General features: G+C 48.2%; 1 protein-coding gene, 1 non-coding gene and 1 pseudogene across 3 annotated transcripts; 1 reads left to right on the forward strand and 2 right to left on the reverse strand.

The window, feature by feature from the left end:
* The first annotated feature begins 2,059 nt into the window (after window positions 1-2,059).
* LOC121558773 (putative nuclease HARBI1) lies at window positions 2,060-3,651 on the forward strand. 2 transcript variants are annotated; one of them, XM_045209024.1, is made up of 3 exons: window positions 2,060-2,772; window positions 2,883-3,185; window positions 3,413-3,651. In XM_045209024.1, the coding sequence occupies exons 1-3, from the start codon at window positions 2,060-2,062 to the stop codon at window positions 3,453-3,455; spliced, it is 1,059 nt and encodes a 352-aa protein (XP_045064959.1). In that variant the 3' UTR covers window positions 3,456-3,651. The 2 variants fall into 2 exon arrangements, with proteins under 2 accessions (XP_045064959.1, XP_045064958.1); XM_045209023.1 differs by having other exon boundaries at window positions 2,883-3,651.
* A 10,769-nt stretch (window positions 3,652-14,420) lies between these two features.
* LOC121561374 lies at window positions 14,421-14,537 on the reverse strand. The gene has a single exon (XR_005999228.1). It is a non-coding gene; the product is annotated as a U5 spliceosomal RNA (small nuclear RNA).
* Window positions 14,538-14,941: 404 nt separating this feature from the next.
* LOC123482237 lies at window positions 14,942-15,119 on the reverse strand (annotated as a pseudogene).
* Window positions 15,120-19,975: the final 4,856 nt, after the last annotated feature.

Genomic DNA, 19,975 nt, shown 5'->3' on the forward strand with positions numbered 1-19,975 from the left:
CCAGGCTTGCTGATGCCTTCCTGGTAATGTTCGGCCTGATTTATGCACTACATCTCAGCTATCCCAAGGGACTGACAAACACTTTTGAGTTCACACAGAAAATCTTACTTGGTCTTGATGACTCTAAACTGTCACCCAAGCTGCAAAATCTTAAAAATGAGCTGATGTTGTATGTGTAACTGAAGATCCAAAAAGGAGTGGTGGATTCTGATGGCTCACTCTGTTAGAGCATAGTCCATAATGAGAATATGTCATGTCAGGTCCATGTTGAATACTGTTCAACTGTTTATGTTAAAGTTGCTGCTCTACTCAACGGGTTTTCAGCCAAATGGCACAAAGTACACACTGTCTTTGTACGTTTTAATGTACATTTAATTGTTGTTAAACTGAAATTCAGGGTTGAATTAAGTGTTTATATATGGAGGATATTTTTATTCATAATTCAAATTGAAAGGCCAAAGGGAAAACGAAGCGAGATCAAATTAAAAATATTATTATTTTACTACACTACTAGGAAAAATCATGCCATAATTAAATTTAAAAAGTCAAATTTAAAATGCAAAGCTTCAACTGAAGTCGTTTCAGACCCTCCCACCAGCCGTTGGGCCATGCCTCCTCATTTAAATTGACACCTGTCACTTCTAAATGAAAAGCTTAAATCAAAATGTAAAAGGTGAATCTGAAAATGTCAATGTCAAATGTAAAACGTAAAATTCAAAAGATAAAATGTCAAATTGAAAATTATAAAGGGGAAAGGCTAAAATAAAACAATTATATTTTAGATTTTAATTGAAGTATTTCCATTTTAAGCTTTTACATCATACATTTAATTATGGCATGATTTTTCCTAGTAGCGTAGTAAAATAATACTATTAATTTGATCTTGCTTCTTTTTCTCTTTGGACTTTCAATTTGAATTATGAATAAATATATCCTCCATATTTATACACTATGGCATTTTGTTTTTAAAAGGTGTACTATATAGCTTTGGGAAGTACATTTTTATCAGAAAGGAAAGCTCTTCATTGATACATTTTCATAAATAAATAAACTGTCCTCAAAGTTTCAGGCTACTTTCACCTTTCTAGTTGGAAACAGTGTTATAGGGACTTTATTTTCTTCTGAGGATGGGATGTTTATTCAGTTATGGAAATGGTTAAATAATTTCTTATTGTCTTATTAATATTGTTAATTTTGCTTTTCGAGTTTGAATTAATTTTCTAAAACTATACAGTGCACCCTGAAGTTGCTAGATTTGAACCAGATAGCCAAAGGAAGGCTAAACACTGCCTTTGTACATGTTATTGTACCGTTTTGAAATTTTAGCAGTTTTAGTTGTGAAGAATTTACAAGCAATTTGTTTATACATTGCTGCACTGCAAGTTTACAACCAGATGGCCAAAAGTGTGCCTTTGTAATTGTTTATTTAATTCTCTTTTTAATTCTTAATTATTTGTATTACTATTATTGTTATATTACTATTATTATTAAATAGATTGTTTCATTTTGTGCTAAAAGGCACAGGTGTGGGCAAATAATCTTTCTAAACAAATGTTTGGTCACCACCCAAGACTTGCTGATGCCCTCCTGGTAATGTTGTATTAACAGTTTATAAGCTATTTGTGATATAATGATATTTTCTTAATGTAATTTTAGCTTTTCTGAGTTTGAATATGTTCTACTATTACATAGTTCATCTTAAAGTATAAACAAAATGCCCAGAAGTAGACTTGTTAATTGTTATTTTTATTAATGTTTTTTTATTTCATATTTTTTTGCTAAAAGACTGGGCAAGAAAAGTTTATACTAAACATCTGGGCCCGTATCTCTAAAGAATTTTTGTGCAAAAAGTGGCTCCTAGCGGCCAAATTCTAAGAAAATTCTCAGAGGCATGACGTTTTCTTAGAATTTCCCCTAAAAGTGACACGAAAATCCCAGTTAATATAAAAGCTATTCCTCAAGAGTCCTAGCGCTTAAAAGGGCTCCTAAGGCGAGATCTGCTAAGAGCAGGGAAGAGGACTTTTAGTGGCTTAGGAGTTACCCTAAGCAGCTGCACAAAATGGCCAACAGAGGAGGCAGGAGAGATGTCCTGCAAACACTGGATGACAGGGAATTATTGAGACGCTACAGATTGGATCGTGCAGGAATCATGTTTGTGGTGGATCTCCTTAGAGATGCAATTACTTCACCAACTCGACGCCACAACGCTATTACACCGGAGAAGAAAGTAATCACAACCCTGAGGTATTTGGCAACAGGGAAAATGCAACAATGCAGCAGTGATGACTTGGGTCTGTCCCAATCCTCCGTCAGCAGAGTCATCACCCAAACACTGACAGCTTTGTCACAACCTAATATTGTGACACAATTTGTTTCATTCCCGCTGGATGCCCGCACTTTACACACACATAAAAGGGCATTTATGGACATTGCAGGATTCCCTGGCGTTGTGGGTGTAATTGATGGAACACATGTGAGAATAATTGCGCCATCAGAGGACGAGGCTGTCTTTGTTAACAGGAAGAATTTCCACAGCATCAATGTGCAAATAGTGTTCAATGCGGCCTGGAAGATTTTGGACATTGTGGCTAAATGGCCAGGCTCCACACATGATGCGAGAATGCTCTCCGAGAGTGGCATCAGACAGCTTTTTGAGAGACGCTATGTGCCAGCTAATTGCCACTTGTTAGGGGACAGTGGCTACCCATGCAAACCATGGCTCCTTACACCTTACCTCCAGCCACGCCAAGGGCCCCAACTAAACTATAACAGGTAAGCCAAACAATACAAAAATCATGGAAATGAAATGCAAGCAATATGTTAGAGCATCCAAGTAGTGCAATATTTCCATCAAATAATTAAAGGTCTGTATTCTATTGTAGGGCCCACAAGACAACAAGAGCGGTGGTGGAGCGTGGCATAGGCCAGCTTAAGAGGCGCTTTCATGTTCTCCACGGAGAGGTGCGGCTGAGGCCTGAAAAAGTCAGCAAACTCATCATAGCCTGTGCAATATTACACAATATTTGCAAGGTTAGACAGATTGCAGAACCTCTGGAGGATGGCGATGAGGATGAGGATGGAGACAACGATGAGGATGGTGGTGAAGAAGATATTCACATTCCACAGGGGAACCTAGCCCAGAGTGGACTGCCTTACAGGGCAAACTTCACAAATTTACATTTCAGGCAAGCTGTAGCCCCATGTCATTTGAGAACTTGTGATGGTATTAAGAACTACCACAGTTTTACTGCACATCACCTGCAACTGTTAAATGCAAGACACAGAACACAATCTCTAAATGGTTTATTTTTTAGGTGTTCAATTTTAAGGCGGTAGTACTCCTCCTGAAGGGAAAGGACTTTTTTTGTTGTTCAAACACATCAATTGTGAGTTGCAATCTTCTCTCCTGCAGGGATGCTGACGGAGCAGGTGCTGCGGATGGGAATGGTGTTTGATCCGCCGGGCTATCCTGAGTAGCAGCTGCAGATGGTTCAGGCGGCAAACTTGATGGGCCCGGTTCTTGTGATGGCTCCATGCTACAGAAATACATAGGCCTAGTTTAATTATTGTTTTGATTAAATTAATTTAATACAATGAGCATGGATAACACATGAAATGGCTTCTGCAATGAATAAACACTGTTGATATGAATAACCCTGTGTCCTACCTTTGCTGCATTTCAAGGGCCTGCATCATTGACGTGTCAATGCCTGTTGGCAGCCCGGTGACACTGACCTCAGAGTGTCCCAGGACTTGAAAGACAGTGTCGGCCACCTGGGACAGCCGCTTTGCAGGTGGTCCACCCCCTAGAAAGAAACAGTCAATGAACACAGTACTTAGGCATGTAAATTAACTTTGCCAGCAGGAGCAAATTGCCAGATTATGTGGTAGGCCATAGTATTTTGCTCACCTGTGAGTGAGGATTCCCGCTTGTGTGCTGCAATCTCATCTTTTGCCTTGGACTGCAGCACATACCACCTTTTCTCACAATCGTCGCCTGTCCGCACCACCAGTGGAAAAGAGGCATTGATTGTTTGGGATATTGTGTCCCAGGCGCGCCTCTTGCCTTGGCTAGTGACAGTTGGGCCAAATTTTCCCTCGTAACATACCTTTATGTTCGTTCACCAACTGGGCCAGCAACAAACCTTGCTCCTCAGTCCAGTTCGGCTCACGGATTCCTTTTTTCTCAATTTTCTGTGTTTGTAGGATATTTGTTAACAAGCCTTCATAAATAGACCAGCCAGCAATCACAGACATTGTTAAAAGCTGAGCTGTGTTACCCTCGTTAAGTTCACAATGAGTTGTAACGTTGCAATTTCTACTTCATTAAGGACAGCCCCTTGAGATAGGCCATCTTGTTTTCAATGGGGTCCATATGGAAGTGAAAGTACAAAATATGCCAGCTAGGATATTAATATGAGCAAATGAGACACAAATCATTATTTGAACAGGGTGTAATGAGCTTAAGTTTTCACATATTTTAGATTCTAATGTTAGGCTATAACCCCTACAGCTTACTATTCATTTTCCAGATATTTTCTTGAATGTGAAATATTATTTACAATTATAGTCTGCATAAGATTAGAGTGTATAATTATGTTTATTGATTTGAGGGTACATCCTTTGCTCATTATCACCAAAAGTTCATTTTCATCAAACTTGTAGGATCAACCAATCACGGCTTTTGAAATGATGACTCATACCTAGCAACGGGGTCAACCACACCTCCTCACTAAGATAGGATTTTTCATCCATTCCTGGCTCAGAGTTCACTGAAAATGTTCTGGAATCACTTCTAAGCTAAAACTCCTGGCAAGGAATTTTTAGGTTAAGTTAGGAGCTCTCTGAGAGGATTCTCAGAATCTTTAAGGATACGGGCCCGTGTCACGATTCCAGACAGACACCAGAACCACATTGCGTCACACCAGAAAGTTTATTAAACTTAGGAAAGGGAAGTAGGGGAGTGAATGAAGGCTCCAGGGATAACAGGGATCCCGTCCAATGCGCTGATCTGCCCCCCCCCCAGTGTGATTCTCCTTCCGGTGGTGGGTGGTCCAGAAGTCCTGGGGGGGGAGACACAGACACAACTGGGCGGAATGAAGCCAGGCAGCAGTACAGTTCAAAGGAAATCCAAATACGTTAGCAAAGGCAGAAGGCTGGTCAGAGTTACCGGGATTGAAGAGTAGTCAGGAGTGCGTAATGCAAAGCAGGTCTGGATCTCCTGAGGCAGAAGAGTATCCAAAAAAACAGGCAGGTCCGGAATTCACAAAACCAGGGGTGAGCCAAAGCGACCAGCAAACAGGTTCCGGGTGTGAGCTTTGCAGGCGATCTGACACCGGAGAGGCTGAAGGACAGAGGGCCTTAAATACTGGGAGAGGATTAGTGGGTAATGCAGCGCAGCTGTCAGAGTAATTAGAGCCGAGCAGAGCAGGGACAGGTGGAGCTAGTTAGGCTAGTAGAGGAGGTTAGGCAGAGTGGAAGATAGTAAACCATTAGGTGGCCACCGGTGGAGTGGGGGGGCTCGCGGCAGAACCCCCGGGGCGGCCCCCAGAGAAGTCCCAAGAGCAACACCCTCACGCCCCGGCGGGAGGAGGAGCCGGGGGGGGGCTAAACTCTCCACAGGTCAGTGAGCGTCCTCATCCCGGAGGACCGAGCCGTGAATCGGGGAGATGACCCATCCAGGACAGGATCCAGGCACAGGACAGGGAAGCCGGCGGCCACGTTAGGGACCCCCTCTGGGCGGCCCCTACTATTCAGGTTGATCAGATACTGCCGTTGGTGAAACGGTGATGAGTCCCTATCCTCAATCCACTCGCTGGCACCCCAGTCCCTTTCCTCAGTCCCCTTCCCCCCCAGTCAATGAGGTACTGGAGGCCCCCTACCCCTCACGTCTGGACCCCGAAGCAGGCGCGGGACAGTGTAAACCAGACCTCTCGACCGAGCCGTGGGAGGAGGAGGACCAGCAGCTGCAGCAGGACCGCGACTCTCATGATGTTAATCTTAGACACATGAAGTGGGGTGCACCTCGGGTGGGCAGTTGAGCCGACAGCAGTTGAGCTAATCACTCTTATGATAGGGAATGGGCCAATAACCGGTGCCCAGCTTCTGCTACTCCACCTGTGGCAGGTTGCTTCGATGACAACCACACCCTTTGGCAGCCAACATGGTAGAGTGGGAGGGCAGAAATTCTCCGGCCAGTTTGGCCCGGTAAGTGTAGCGCTAGCGGACCTGAGAGGTGTGGCTCGGGCTTGTGACCAGGTGCGGCTGACATCGACGGGCAAAAGCAAAGTGCAGATGGCAAGTAACCTCCTCCTCCTGGCTGGCAAATAGAGGTCTGGTATCCACATAAACACATTGGAAAGGGACATACCGATGGCAGAGCAGGTCAGAGAATTGTATGCGTACTCCACCCATGTCAATTGCTGCGACCGGGAGTGGGGATTGCGTGAAGTCATGCATCGCAGTGCCATTCCTCCAAGCTCCTGATTACCCGCTCTGACTGCCCATTGGATTGGGGATGAATCCGTCAACTACTGTGGCTCCCAGCAGGCACGCAAACTCCTTCCAAAAGCGGAGGAGAATTGTAACCCACGTCCAAAACCATCCCTTGGCAGTCCGTGGATCCGGAAAGGGCGTGTTCCAGACCACTGAATGGCCGGTCTCCTTGGCGGTTGGGAGGATTGGGGAGAATGAAGTGTGCCATCTTGCTGAAACGGTCCCAGCGATGGTGAGAATACGTCATGCCACTTGAAGGGGCAGCCCCGTACAAAGTCAAGGCGATGTGAGACCGGGGGCGTCTGGGCACAGGCAGGGGCTGCAGCAATCCCGGCTGGGGCTGGCAGGAGCTGACTTGTGTTGGTTGCAGATGGGGCCAGGCTTGGGCCAATTCCCACGTGGCATCCCTTCTTCAGAGGGGCCACCAGAACCTCTCTGGGCGAGCAGGTTGTAAGTGCGGGTGGAGCCAGGGTGACAAGCTAGGCGAGTCATGTCCCCACTGAATACCTGGGACCTCAGGTCTTCGGGGGGACAACGGTCAGCTGGGCAAGTGCTGGACATTGTTACCTCCGCACCTGTTCCTCCAACAGCCCAGGTCAGAGTTCGATGCGGGGACTTGGCAGAATCGACACAGGGTCCTTGGAGGGGTGTCATCCTTCTGTTGGCGTCATGGCCAGGTGTTGCGTGATCCCGAGGCCGGAGTATAGGCAGAGTGAGAAATTAAACCTGGTGAAGAGGCAGGGCCCAGTGAGACCCCCTGGAGTTCAACCGTTTGGCCAAGTCCATGAGATGCACTCCAAGTTCTTATGATCGGTCCCAACGAAATGGAATGGTGGACCCTCCAGCCAGTGACGCCACTCCCTCCAGGGAAACTCACGGCCAGCAGCTCACGGTTCCCTATGTATTCAGTGCACTCAGAGGGGCACAACCGGCGTGAGAAAAAGGCACAGGGATGGAGCTTCCTATCCTCCCAGCCCACTGAAAATCACAGCACCAACTCCCACATCCGGCGTCCACCTCCCCAATGGTGCCGTCCACATCACATCTGGAGGATGGGAGGTGGTAAACCTCACCTTGGGGGTACTGAGGCTTTGTTGGCTGCTGGGGTCCAGGTGTGTTGCTTGGTGCTGGTTAGAGCAGTGAGAGAAGACAGCTGCTTGTTACCATGATTCCCGGATAAACTTCCTAAGTTAGCAAACCCCTGCATTTGGAACTGGCACGAAGTACTGTAGTTACTTTGGCAGGATCCATTTGGATACTTCCTTCTGCCACTATGTATGCCCAGGAACCTGTCTTACGTAAACTCACATTTCTCTGCCTTAGCGTAGAGAAAATTCTCCAAAACGATGAAGGACTTGCTGACATGGCGGGTGTGTTCAGACTAGGTTTCAGTAAATTAAGATGTCATCCAGTAACCAAACCTTATTCGCAGTACATCATTCACTAGAGCCTGGGAACACAGCAGGAGCAGTGGTGAGGCCAAAGGCCTGTAAGAACTTGTGGTGGCCTGTTGAATTTGTATTGAATGCGGTTTTCCATTCATCTCCCCTCCCGGATCCGCACTAGGTGGTAGCGTTTCTGAGATCCAACTTGGTAAAAACAGTGGCTCCCTGGGGCAACTCAAAAGCAAGAGGGTAGAGCAAGAGGCAAGGGTAACGGTTTTTGCTGTGATGTCATTTGAGTCCCCTGTAGTCGATGCAGTGAAAAATCCTCCTTCTTCCCCACAAAGAAGAAGCCAGCACCAGCAGGAGATGAAGATGAGCAGTTAATCCTGCGGACGAGAGCCATTGATGTAGTCTTCCATGACTTTCTTTCAGAACGAACAATGATGACCCCTTGGAGGAGCTGTTCCAGGGAGGAGGTCGATGGCTTTGATTCGTGCAGGTCGGTGAGGGGGCAGAGATGTGGCTCTTGCTTTGTTAAACACCTCTCTGAGACCATGGTAGCATTCTGGGACATTGGAGAGGTCAGGACGGAGTTAGTAGGTACTGGCCGAGGGAGTAGATGCGGCAGCAAGCAGGCAGGTTTGGTGGCAGTCCTCTCCCCACTCCTGATCACCCGGTCACCCAGTCGAGCTGAGGTTGTGCCAGTAGGAGCCATCGTGTAACCCAGGATGAGGGAGGTTGGCCTGGAGAGGGGAGCAGGTGAAGCTGGATAGTTTCTTGGTGGTTTCACAACCCATAACGGGCCGTGACATGAGTACGCGATCCGAGTAAGTGTCCGTCAGTGCCCCGGGCAGGAATAGGAGGGTGTCAAGCGGAGGTTCTCCAGTCCCAGTTGGCGTGCCAGCAATATGTCCATTATGTTGGCTTGGCGCCAGAATCCACCAGAGCAGCCAGGGTGTGAGTTGAGTCAGATACTTGCAGCAGGGGGTTTTGCGGTCGGAACTATCATTAACTCAACGACTCCCCCTACGCCCGGTGAGCTTCGGCCCTTTAAGGGCAGTTACTCACGATGTCCATCACCTCCACAATAGAGGCAGAGTTTGAGGTGAAGCGGCGCTGGCGCTCTGCAGGAGTGAGGAGGCTGCCCAATCTCCATAGGCTCAGACTGATCCAAGCTGACCTGGGTGAGTGGCAGTAGATGACAGAAGGCAGTCGGATCTCCCCGGAGAATGCCGGTAGTAGGTGGACCTTGGCGCCCCTCTCCGTGGGGTCTGTATCCTTCTGTCGATCTGACAGTCAGTGCGATGGCTTCATCAAGAGTGGAAAGGCGGACCATGAAGATTAACTCGTCCTTGATATAGTCAGCAAACTATGAAAAACGCGTCCTGATGGTGTGTTCCCGAACTTACGTCTAGCCAGGGTTCGGAAGTCGATGGAATGGTCTGCACTCGTCTGCCTTGTCGAATACTAGACAGTTCACGAGACGCCTCTGCGGTGATTAGGTGAATCCTCAACCCTTCAGCATCTCCTCAGCAAACAGGTCGAGAAGGTTGCACATCACGGGGTTTGGCGTTCAACTCTGCTGTTCCCCAGAGTCGAAGCTCGGCCCGTCAGGTGCGTGATGCATATCCCGCTTTACCCCCTCCGTGGGGGGTCCTTGGCTGCAAGAAATAAGTCGGCAGCTGGTCAGGAATGGCAGACCTGGGTTGAATCGCCGTTAACATTTCAGAGGTTTCCAATCTTAGGTTCAGACAGCGGCTGCAATACGGGGCAAGGTAGCTCGGGGGGCTGGGCTGGTGGGCGAACTGGCTGGGGTTAAGGTTGGTGAGGAGTTGAATGATCATATGGCGAAGTTGTTTTTGTTGCTGCTGGAACTGCTGCTCATGCTCATCGGTTTCCATGTCGGGAAAGTGTGCGTGAGTCCATAATGGTCAGATCGTACTGTCACGATTCAGACAGATGACAGAGGACCACAATTAAATCACACCACCAAGTTTATTAAACTTAAGGAAAAGGGAAGTAGGGAGTGAATGGAGGCTCCAGGGATAACAGGGATCCCGTCCAAAGCTGGAGTCTGTCCCCAGTGGCAGGTGCGTCCTATGAAACCGGTGGTGGGTGGTCCAGAAGTCCTGGAGGGAAACACCCCCGGAATGAAACCGGCAGCAGTACAGTTCAAGGAAATCCAAATATAGTAGCAAGGCAGAAGGCTGATCAGAGTTCCGAGTTGAAGGTGTCGGTAATGGCGAAGCAGGTCTGGATCTCCTGAGGCAGATGAGTATCCAAAAAAACAGGCAGGTCGAGGTCACAAAACCAGGGTGAGCCAGAAGCGCGAAGCAAACAGGTTCGGGTGTGAGCTTTGCAGGCGATCTGACACCGGGAGCTTGAGAGAGAGAAGACAGGGCCTTAAATGCTGGGGAGGTTAGTGGGTAATGCAGCGCAGCTGGCAAGTGTTGGTGGGGGAGCCGAGCAGAGCAGGACATTGACTGGTTAGGCTGAGTAGAGGGGGGGAGGTGAGCAGAGTGGAAGATAGTGAATCTAATTAAGGTCGTAATTATGATCTCATTCAATTTCCATCCAAATCCTCCATTTCTTATTCACTCGGTTGAATCATTCAGAGTCAGAGGTTGATTTTGTCTCTCTGGCGGGAGGTAATTTGGTTTACAGGGTGATAGAGTAGATTTCTCAAGTAAAGTACTGTTCTTCAATATTTTTGTTGTTGCTTGTCTCTGCGTTTTATGGTTTACACTGTGCTGCTTTCATAGGTTGTCAAATGTGTGGCACATGTCATTAAATGACAGTGATTAATGTGAAACTGTCCAGATGTCCGTTCTACTACAGCTAGGCTAATATAACATTGGCGGGATGCTGAATTCAGTTTACCACCCCTCTCCATTACTTCCGTGCCTGTCGAACCTCCAGTCAGTGAATACTGCTTGAAATTTAAACACTTATCTCGAACCTTGGATTTTCTACATCTCCGACAAGCGGAGGACAGCACTTCTCCGTCACTGCCTTGAGGGCGGATTTTCAGAGCGCTTTCGGCTCCTACATTCACTGCTGCATCAGCATCCTACGGAACCACTTCGCCGGGAAGCGCCTACCGGCTCCGGAGGAGACACCAACGGCCGGGTGAGTCCATTCAAAGCTCGTGGCTAATCTGAGGGTTTGGCTAGCTCTTTAACTCGGTCACTTAAATATTTAGTCAGCCACCAATTGTGAAGTTTTCCAAAGCCTTGTAGTGGTTTAATAATTTATTTAAACAATAAAAAGCTAATTGACCAACATTTCTGAAAATGGATATATAGCGTTTTGGAATAAACTCTTCCTCTTTTCCCATCTGAGTCAAGTATGAGAATTAATGTTTGTCTCTGTTGTGTTGAATCCATCGCAGGAGCCCCTCCCCCTTACCCACTGTGTTCCATGAGTTCTATGCATCATCCCATATCCTTTAGAGATACTTTTCTAGTAACAAAGGTAAAAGAACTCATGGGTCATTCAGTGAGTTAAACACACTGTCTCTAGTCATTTCTCCTCTCCCATTTTCCCATTTATTTTTGTTGTTTTCATAATCCATATTCTAATCCTTTTTTCCATTTTCATAGTCCTAACAATATTAACACACAATTCTTGTGTGTTTGTGTGTGTGTGTGTGTGTGTGTGTGTGTGTGTGTGTTGTGTGTGTGTTTGTGTGTACTCCCTATGGATTTCTCATCTTTTGTCTCAAAACCAACAGGAGATATCAGATCAGATTCTCAGTGGTCGTCTTCACAGAGTCATCAACCAGATGAGAAGCCGGAGAGCGTGCCAGAGGGGCTCTGAAATCACACTACCTCCTGAGGAAAAATAACCGAGGCTTGCTACACACTGGAGAAAATAAGAGCTGTCTGCCTCATTTAATTGTTTTAAACATTTAAAAGCTGTAGCTAAATACAGCTAAAGTAGCTTGTAACTCAATGATATTGTAGCAGCCTTAACACAACACCTAGTGACCTCATCTGGGTGTGTTGTGTTGTTGTTGCAGGGGGGGGGGGAGGGAATTTTATTTATACAGACAGTTAAACGAAGAAATGATTATAATTTAAAATGTTATAACATCCTAGAATACTCTAGGCATTAAAACAGCGTAATATTAATATCCTTATATCCTTAATATATATTTCTTCATTCGATAGCTTGCTGTGATTTGCCAACGTGAACTCAAATCTAATCTAAAGAAGAAGTTTCAATGTGTATTTGAGGGGATCGCTAAACAAGGAAACCCAACACTTCTCAATAAGATCTCACAGAGCTCTCCATCACCGAGGGTGGAACAGGAGGGTCAATAATGAACATGAGCCTGAACAGATTGAACAACAACCAAACAAAGCAAACCAACTCAATCATTACATCTTCAAACCCTTAACTGACAAGACAAGTATCAACTGTGCTGACAAAGGGAGTCGCTGGCATTGGAAAAACAGTCTCTGTGCAGAAGTTCATTCTGACTGGGCTGAAGGAAAACAAATCAGGATGTCCAATTTTATTTTCATTCCCTTTTCGGGAGCTGAATTTGATGAAAAAGGAAAAACACACTTTGATTGAACTTCTCAATCACTTCTCAATGAAACCAAAAATCAAAATCTCCAACTACAACAAGTACAAAGTTCTGTTCATCTTTGATGGTCTGGATGAGTCCACTGCCCCTAGACTTCCAGAAGAACAAGATCCTGTTGTGACGTCACAGAAGTCCTCAGTGATGTTCTGCTACAAATCTCATCAAAAATCTCTTCCCTCTGCTCTCCCTCTATACTCCCCCTGCAGCAGCCAATAGATCCCTTCAGTGTGTGTTACCAGGTGGCAGTCCGGGGTTCTGCCCACAGAAGGAGGAGTACTTCAGGAGGGATTCAGTGATGAGGACCTGGCCAGCAAATCATCTCACACATAAACATCAGGAGCCTCCACATCATGTCCACATTCCAGTCTTCTGTTGATTTCTGCAACAGTCCTTGAACACATGTTGAGTACAGACAGAGAGAGAGTGCCCAACTCTGACTGAGATTACTCACCCTTGTGTTTTCATACCAACAGAAGAATAAAATATCTTGGGAAAGAAGAGACAGGTCCACACTGGAATGAAATCATTCTGTCACTGGGAAAACTGCTTTTCAACAGCTTATGAATGGCAATCTGATTTTCTATGAAGAGGACCTGAAAGAGGCTGGCATTGATGTCAATGAAGCCTCAGTGTACTCAGATTGTGCACACAGCTCTTTAAAAGAGGAATGTGCGGGCTGTACCAGACAGGTGTACTGCTTTGTGCATCTGAGCATTCAGGAGTTTCTGGCTGCTGTATATGTGTTCCTCTCATTCATCAACAACGATGAGAATCTAATGGCTAACCTCAAGTTATGAAGTTAGTGTCTACAAGAGTGCTGTAATAAAGCCTTACAAGTGAGAACCTGGACCTGTTCCTCCGCTTCCTTCTGGGCCTCTCAGTGGAGTTCCAATCAGAATACTTACGAGGTCTGCTGACAAAGACAAGCAGCTCACAGAGCCATGAAGAAACAGTCAAGTACATCAAGGAGAAGATCAGGAGAGTCCCTCTCCAGAGAGGTGCATCAATCTGTTCCACTGTCTGAATGAACTGAATACCATTCTCTAGTGGAGAGATCCAAAGCTACCTGAGATCGGGTCTCTCAGAAGCCAACCTGTCACCTGCACAGTGGTCAGCTCTGGTCTTTGTGTTTGCTGACTTCAGAAAATGAGCTGGATGTGTTTACCTGAAGAAATACTCCGATCGGAGTCTTCTGGAGGCTGCTGCCAGTGGTCAAAGCCTCCAGAGCTGCTCTGTAGTACATAAAATGACATTTAAGAACTAATCAACAGGAAGAAATATTATGTTTATAGTAAAATATGTATTATAATATGTATATAATATTCTATTGAAAAACATATTGAATCACTGCATTGATGTTCACATTAGTATAACATTATGACCATACAATTCTAGGAGACGGAAGATGAATCTATATGTTGTTTAAGAGAATAAACCAAATGCATCTGCCATTGTCCTTCTACACTACTGGTGTTAAATTAACAGTGTGTTTGTGAAATCATGATGATCTCTCTGTCAGGCTGTCAGGCTGTGGACTCACAGAGGAAGGCTGTGCTTCTCTGGTCTCAGCTCTGAAGTCAAACCCCTCACACCTGAGAGAGAGCTGGACCTGAGTAACAATGACACTTGATCTTGGCCTGTACACTTGATCTGTACACTTGATCTTAGCCAAAAGGCCGAGAAGCGATAACCCACAAATTGAACCCTGCACCCGCCGGGCACCCGGGGGTCTCGGGAGACCTCAGCGGTTTGGCTAAAGTGTGCTCCTCCCATCGCCACCACTCCACGTTTCCATGGCGACAGGCAAGTGTTTTTTTTCCAAAAAGTCGCTAATGCGTCAAGTGACTACTTTGACTGGAAAAATACGCCGGTCAGCCAGCACGAACTCAAATGCCTGAGCAAAAAGTATGCGCGTCTCTGTTGATTTCTCTTGAAACAAGATATCGGGCTCTGCCAGAAGCAAAGCCCCTCCAAAAATACGTTGAACTCGTAAGTGTTCCTCTCCACGGAAGTCTTTAGTAAAAGGCGAAAGGCTTGTGCGTAATGAAGAGAAACCAGAGTCGTATGGAAGTCAGAGGTCGGGGCCCGAGATGCACTCTGTTTACTCAAGGCCGGGTTCTCGCGGGTTGTCCCCGAACCCACTCGCCAAGTTTTCGGGGGCTGTGGGGAAAAAGTCACAGACAAACAGACAGACACATACCCACTATCCTGGTGAAGTATTTGTTCTTTTTTTGGTGAAAAACAGACAGACAGACAGACAGACAGACAGACAGACAGACACTATCCTGGTGAATGCCAAACCAAATACATTTTTTTTATTTTTTTTTAAAGAAAAATGGCGGGAAAACGCTGGACCGCACGAAAAGCGCTTCGCCCTTCTTTCAGTTTGGATTTTTTTTTCTCCTCTCTTCTTCTGCTGGCTGTTTTACCTACCTCCGTGTAGTTGTTTTCCTTGACAATGGGAGAAAAGTGTTGCACCGTTCCCGGAGGTACTGCAATACCGGGTCGATGCGTGGAGCGGACGGAGCAAGCCCCATTTCCGACTCCCTGTTCGAAAAATCCATTTAATATGTAGTCCCCCAATGGGGGACGTATCAGATATTAAACTGATAAGAACAGATTTTTTTTTTTTTTGAAAAAATTATTTATTACGTTCAATGCCATTCATACTTTACAAAATCATACATTCCATTCCCACTCAAATAATATTGGCATTTTTAAATCAAAACAAAAACAAACCCCAAACAAAAACTCAGGGGAGCATCTTCCCTCCCCGTCATCCTACAAACTACCTCTCCCTATATCTCCCCGTCCCTAAACTCCCCATTAAACCATCTAACTTAACCCCAGCCCTAAACCCCCTTTCCACCTCTCCCGGGCAGCGTGCTGCCCCACTTCCTCTCCTCCCTCTTCATCCTCCCCCTCAAATCTCCTTCCACCCTCCTCACTACCCCTTCCACCCCCCAATCTCTCCCTGTCTTGACCATGTTCTGCCTGGCTTCCCACAGCCCCCGTTTAAAGAGACTCATGAGAAGCCAGAGCAGAAACCTATCCCTCCCTGTCCCTCTCGCTCTCCCTACACCCCTCTCTAACTTCGCCCACGTCAACACAAAATCCCCTCTTACCCTTCCTAACAACACCCGTGCCCTAGCCCATACTACTCCGGCAAAGGCACAGTCCCAAAATACATGACGCACAGTCTCCTCCCCGCCACAAGACGTTCTTGGGCAGGTGGGGGATCGCGCCAAGCCATGTCGGTACATGATGGACCGTACCGGCAAACACTTGTGGAGGCTCAACCAATTCAGGTCCTTGAGCCTATTGTCCAGGCCCCGCGCCTGCACTCCCTCCCACACCACTGCCGGGATGCCCACTACCGGCGCCAGACTCCCTGCCTGTCTGACCTCCTCGTACAGGTGCCTGTGGTCTAAACCTACTCGGGCAACTTCAACCTCGGGGTGTGCACGCAGCCACTTGGCCGCATGGCCGAAGTGCCACGGCAGCTGTTCCGCCCGAGGACCCGCGTTAGACCACACCATTACGCTTCTCGCCTGATACGAGAAGAACACCCGCAGGAGGTAACCGGACGGGTGTATTACCGGCTTAGCAAGCTCCGTCAACAGAAAAGAAACAAAAATTGTGTCCAGCTTGAGGGGGAGATGTGGTACCCCCCTACCTCCCTCCCCGATGGGGCAGAGCATGCGCGCCCTGGCGACCCACTCGTACCTGCCACCCCACATGAACTGAAACACTAGCCTCACCAGAGGCCTCCTCAGACAAGCCGGCAATGGGTAGATGTATGCCAAGTACAAAAGAGACGGCAATACATCCACCTTGAGAACCAGGACCTTGCCTATAAAGGACAATGACCTAGCCCTCCACATCGCTAGCTTCCTCTGTACCACTGCGATACCCATGTTCCAGTTCAGCGTCGCTGAGCCGGAGGTCTCAAAATGGACCCCGAGAATCCTCAGGGCCCCCTTACAGAGAGATAACCCCCCCGGGCACATCCGTCCTACCACGCCATCTTCCGAAGAACTTAACGGAAGACTTTGCGTGGTTAAGAACCGCTCCCGACGCCCGGGTGAAATCCCCAATAATGGCAAGGGACCTTGTCAGGCACGAGTCCTTGCAAAGCAGCAAGGAAGTGTCATCGGCGTACTGCGTCAACTTGACGCGCAACCCACCGCTTCCAGGAATCAACAAGCCCTCCACCCCTGTGTCTGCCCTAATGGCAGCCCCCAGAGGCTCCATGTACAGAACGAAGAGGAGAGCCGAGAGCGGGCACCCCTGCCTGACCCCAGACTCGAGGTCAAAAACGTCACCCAAGTGACTGTTTACGCTAACCCCGGCACCCCGCTCCGACATATAATGTACGGATCCATCCTATAAACTCATCCCCAAATCCTAATCTACCTAACACCCTGAATAGAAAAGACCTATTCACGCGATCAAAGGCTTTCGCCTGATCTAGCGCTGCTACCATTAGAGGCAACCCTCTATCTTCTACCCAAGCGATGGAGTCCCTGATCAACTGTAGGTTCCATCTAATGGAGCGACCCTCTACCCCGCACGTCTGATCCTCGTGGACGACGTAGGGAAGGGCTGTGCGCATCCGGTCTGCTAAAACCTTTGCAAGTATCTTGTAGTCTACGCACAGCATGGTCAACGGCCGCCAGTTGCCAAGGTCTGTTACTTCCCCCTTCTTATAAAGAAGTGACAGCACACCAACAGCCATTGATCCCCCCGGGACCCCCGTCCCAAGGATGGCCTTCAAGACTTCAAGGACCACCGGTCCAAGTATACCCCAAAACTTGAGATAAAACTCAGCCGGCAACCCATCCATCCCGGGCACCTTCCCTTTTCCCATCCTCCTAAGAGCGCTCTCAACCTCTTCTAGGGAAATCTGAGCCTCCATCGCTTCTCTAATGTCCTCCGGCAACGCCGACAAGTGTTCTAAAAACACATTTCCCTGCTCTACATCTATTTCCCTCTCCTTAAATAAACCTCGGAAATGGTCAGTTGTTACCCTGACCATCTCCTCTGGCTCTCTGACTATCCTACCATTTTCTTCCCTAACCCCATTCATTACCTTCCTACTCTGTCTGCTCCTAACCGACTTAAAGAACATAGCGGAACAAGTCTCATTGTGTTCTAGAAAGCCACTATGCGCACGCTCCAGGAAAGCTCGAGCCTTCCGCTCCTGCAGCTCCCTGAGCTGCGCCTTCAGGGCTGCTGATCTCTCCCAGTCAATCGACCCGCCGAGGTTGCCTGCCTCGTACTCGAGTTCGAGCAACCTTTGGATACGATCCACCTCCCTCCTTTCCTCCCTTTTTTCCCTCTTACAATATCCTATTATAAAGGCCCTAATCCTTACCTTAACTAAATCCCACCACTCTAACACCCCCTCACACATGGACCGGAGGCCTTCCATCCTCCGAAAGAAAATGCAAAAGGCGTCAACGAAAACTTGCTCCTCCAGCACATCCCGATCTAATTTCCAGTACCCCCTACCGAAGAGGCAGACTGGCGACCCCACCTGCAGGAGCACCCCGTCGTGATCTGAAAAGAAAACAGGCAACAGCCGCCCAGACAACCTACCCAAAGACCTGGATATAAAAATGTAGTCCAGCCTCCTCGCAACCCCCCGGGAGTTGCGCCACGTGGGACCAGCCATTGTCGGAGTAGTGTGCAGGCCACCATCAACCAAACCATGGCAAGCCATTAGCCCGGTGATGGCACCTGCACTGCTATCCCCCCCTACCCCTAAATCTATATTAAAATCCCCTCCTATCACCAAGTGCCTATTTGTAACACACAGCGGCGCCAGACAGTCCACCATCTCTCTCCTGTCTGCCGCCACCTGTGGCCCATACACCCCCACTAACCTATACCTACTATCCCTAAAAGTAACATCCACCCCCAAAACCCTGCCCTGTATCACAACAAAAGTATCCTCTATTTTCACCTCCCTATTCCCAAACAAAATCCCCACCCCTGTTGAATGAACCCCACCTATACCCCAAACTGACTCCCCCTTATCCCACTCCCTCTTAAACCTTTCAACATCCCCTCCATCCCTCAGGTGAACCTCCTGTAAAAAACAAACATCAAAACCCACCCCTTCCAAAAAACTAAAAACTGCCCTCCTCTTAACAAAATCCCTCAACCCCCTTACATTTAAACTGAAAATATTAACAGAAATATCCATTATAAATTAAACTTCACATCAACAAAATGGAAACCAACAAAAACAAAAACAGGAGACTCACCCGATGCTCCCCTGCTCCATCTCGTCCGGCAGGGACGTCTTCTCCTCTCCTGACGTCCCCCCGTCCTCCCCCATCTCTCCAACCCAGGATGCAGGCATAGTGTTAAGCCTTGTAAAGCCCTGCATCCTGGGTTCCCCTCAACACCCTCCAATCCTCCCTCCCTGTAGGCTGCTGGGCTCGTAGTAGGGGACCCCCCCACCCCAAACAGGAGTTGAGATCCCCCCTCAGACAACCAGGCCTGAACCAGCCCTTGGGAGTCACCCTCCACCAAACATTGAGGGGCTGAGGAAACCAACGAGGACAAGGGCGTTCTTCCCTCCCCCATCCCTCGCTTGGCCAACCCCTCCCCTACCCCCACTCCCCCACTCCCCTCCCCCTCACAGCCTGTCGAGCCCCCCCTCCTCTTCCCTTTCTTCTTCTTTGGTGTTGGAGGCAACGGGGAGACACCACCCCCCTTCTCCGCTATCTCCTCCACCATCCCCCTCATCTCTTCAACTAAGGCACTCGACATGCTGTCCATCACGCTGTCCCCCCACTCCTTCACTCCTTCTCCCTTCTCCGCTCCTTCTTCTGGTCCCGTCTCTGCTTCTCTTTCCATTCCCGTCACCGTTTCCTCCTCCTCCTCCTCCTCTCTCTCCACTGACCCAGCCTCCTTCTTCTCCGCTCCTTCACCTCCTTCCGCCTCCTTCCCCTCCTCTCCACTTGTTCCAGCCTTCTCTTCTCCTCGCCCCTCTCCTCTCGCAGCCTCCTTCCTCCCGTCCTCTTCCTGTGCATTCTTTTCCCCTGTGCCATTACTGTCATCCGCTCCCTTACTTTCTCTTCTCCCCCCATCCCCCGCTCCCCCTCCAGCTGCAGACGCATACGACCTCTTACGAGTCGGGCAATCACGCCACAGGTGCGCTACCGAGCCACACCCGTGGCAAGCCTTGGGCTCGTCACAATCCTTGGCCTCGTGCTCTCCCGACCCACAGAACCTGCACTTTCTGGTGTTGCACGAGGCCAGGATATGGCCGTAGACCATACACCGCCTGCAGAACGGGGGCTGACGGGCATAAAACAATGTCCCCCTGTCAGCCCCCAGGGAGAACATTGCCGGAGGATGGAGGTAGCCACCCAAACCCTTCGGATCCTCCCTGAGAAGCACCTGGAAACCTCTCCTCCCGTTCCAGAATCCCAGGGAGTCCCTGAGGTACCTCGCTGAGGAGACTTTGTCAACATATCTCCCCAGA

This window comes from Coregonus clupeaformis, chromosome 29 (genome assembly GCF_020615455.1).
Source record: "Coregonus clupeaformis isolate EN_2021a chromosome 29, ASM2061545v1, whole genome shotgun sequence".
Lineage (NCBI taxonomy): Eukaryota > Metazoa > Chordata > Actinopteri > Salmoniformes > Salmonidae > Coregonus > Coregonus clupeaformis.